This window comes from Nansenia antarctica, assembly GCF_963989245.1.
Source record: "Nansenia antarctica genome assembly, chromosome: 3".
Lineage (NCBI taxonomy): Eukaryota > Metazoa > Chordata > Actinopteri > Argentiniformes > Microstomatidae > Nansenia > Nansenia antarctica.
This window is the reverse complement of record NC_137688.1, coordinates 82,310,837-82,313,336: the sequence shown is the minus strand read 5'-3', so window position 1 is coordinate 82,313,336 and position 2,500 is coordinate 82,310,837. Positions and strand designations below refer to the sequence as shown.

The following is a 2,500-nucleotide window of genomic DNA, read 5'->3' as shown; positions in this document are numbered from 1 at the left end:
AAGAGACAATGATATACATAAGCGCCATCGATTGGAATATTTCTCTTTCTCTCTCACGAACCTCTCTCTCTCCCCCCTTTCACTCCCCACCCCCCCCTCTCTCTCTGCCCTTCTCTCTACCTCCTTAACCCTCCCCACCCATCCCCTCTCCCTCTCTCTCTCCTTCTCTCTCACCCCATCCCCTCTCTCTCCTCCTCTCTCTCCTCCCCTCTCATCTCTCCTCTCCCTCTCTTTCTCCCTCCCCTCTCTTCCTCTCCCCTTCTCTCTCCCTCCTTAATCCCCCTCCACTAGTCCCCTCAGCCCCCCTCTCTCACCCCCTCCCCTCTCTCTCCTCCTCTCTCTCCCTCCTTAATCCCCCTCCCCTAGTCCCCTCACCCCCCCCTCTCTCACTCTCTCCTTCTCTCTCACCCCCTCTCTCTCCTTCCCTTTCACCTCTCCTCTCTCTCACCCCCTCCCCTCTCTCTCCTCCTCACTCTCCTCCTCTCTCACCTCTCCTCTCTCTCACCCCCTCCCCTCTCTCTCCTCCTCTCTCCCCTCCCCCTCTCACTTCTCCTCTCTCTCACCCCCTCCCCTCTCTCTCCGCTTCTCTCTCCCTCCTTAATCCCCCTCCGCTAGTCCCCTCACCCCCCCCTCTCTCACTCTCACCTCCCCTCTCACCTCTCTTCTCTCTCACCCCCGCCCCTCTCTCTCTTCCTCTCTCCCCCTCCCCCTCTCACCTCTCCTCTCTCTCACCCCCTCCCCTCTCTCTCCTCCTCTCTCTCCCTCCTTAATCCCTCTCCGCTAGTCCCCTCACCCCCCCCTCTCTCACTCGCTCCTCCCCTCTCACCTCTCCTCTCTCTCACCCCCCTCCCCTCTCTCTCCTCCCCCACTCCTCCCCTCTCACGTCTCTTCTCTCTCACCCCCTCCCCTCTATCTCTCTCCTCCTCTCTCACCTCTCCTCTCTCTCACCCCCTCCCCTCTCTCTCCAACCCCCTCTCCTACCCTCTCGCCTCTCCTCTCTCTCACCCCCTCCCCTCTCTCTCCTCCCCCACTCCTCCGCTCTCACATCTCTTCTCTCTCACCCCCTCCCCTCTATCTCTCTCCTCCTCTCTCTCCTCCCCTCTCACCTCTCCTCTCTCTCACCCCCTCCCCTCTCTCTCCAACACCCCTCTCCTCCCCTCTCACCTCTCCTCTCGGCGATCTGTAGGTATCCAGTGGACAGGTACTGCTCCATGTCCTGTTGGAAGGCCTCCTCGAAGAACTTCTGCCTCTCCTTCAGCTTCACCTGGGCGGGCGGCGCCAGCTCTGCTTCCGGAACCCTCTGGGCATGCTCAGAGTCCAGCTCCACTGCAGAGGGAGGGGGGGAGGGGGGGGGGGGGAGGGGGGGGAGGGGGGGGGGAGGGGGGGGGAGGGGGGGGGGGAGAGAGGACAAGACAACAGAGAGAGAGCGAACTAATTATATTGGCAGCACAGATCATTCGATTCAGCCTGTACCAGGGGAGGCTGGTGGAGGTAGACATTGGAGGACGGGGCTCATTATAATGAATGGAACGGAATGAGGAACCGTATCACACACGTGAGCCCGTCATCCGATTGACTGTTAGAGTCTGTATGCGGTAACGTGGCATTGTGTGTCTTCTGCCCTAACGTAGGCTAGGAAGAATGGTAAACGGACTGCAGTTATATAGCACCTTATTCCAAAGTGCTTTACAATGGCCTCTCATCCACGCACCGATGGCGGCAAGCTACCAGGCGAGGCCGCCGGGCCCGCTCGTCGGGAGCAATTTGGGATCCAGTGTCTTGCCCGACGACATCTGGAGCCGGGGATCGAACCGCCGACCTTGCGATCGTTAGATGCCGGGCTCTACCTCCTGAGCCACAGCCGCCACAGAGTTAGGCAGGGTCCAGAGTACCGAGAGTAGGCAGAGTAAGTCGACTGAGCAGAAATCATCATGGTGATCCGAACGTCCCTCTAGTCCCTCTCTGCATGACCCTGATGAAGTGTGAAGGAGCCATGGATGGCCGAAGCCTACGTATCCACCAATCACATAAGCCCAACCCGACACGGCTCTGATGAAGACGTAGGGAACCAGTGATGTCATTGAGACTGCGCACAATCCCTCGGTGAGCACTTTATGAGGCTGGCCGACAGCTCTAATGGACCTATTGCTAAGCCACGCCCCCTTTGGAAACTCGGACAAACAAACAACGCTTCATCTGGAAGCTTTTCACCATCCGATATTGGCGAGTTGTTTGTCCAAGTGTTCTGCCTGCCGTGACTTTTGCTGTGATATGATTGGACAATTTCTATTTTGGGGCGTGGCTTACCGATAGGTCCATTGGCTGACGGAAGTGGAATCCGACATGGCCTTCTGCTGTTGTAGCCCACCCACCTCAAGGTTCTACTGTAGCCCACCCACCTCAAGGTTCTACAGTAGCCCACCCACCTCAAGGTTCTGTTGTAGACTACCCACCTCAAGGTTCTGTGGTTTAAACAACCAGAACCGGAGTGGCGTGTTTT

The 2,500-nt window shown here is 58.2% G+C and overlaps 1 protein-coding gene across 1 annotated transcript in view; it reads right to left on the bottom strand.

Annotated features, from left to right (window-relative positions):
- Positions 1–2,500, bottom strand: part of dtnbp1b (dystrobrevin binding protein 1b) — a gene marked incomplete at both ends in the record, with an annotated part of 14,873 nt that overhangs the window by 12,148 nt on the left and 225 nt on the right. The window contains one exon of the mRNA XM_080527658.1: positions 1,165–1,326. Within this exon, the coding sequence (XP_080383784.1) occupies positions 1,165–1,326 (162 nt within the window). The remainder of the gene's footprint in view (positions 1–1,164; positions 1,327–2,500) is intronic.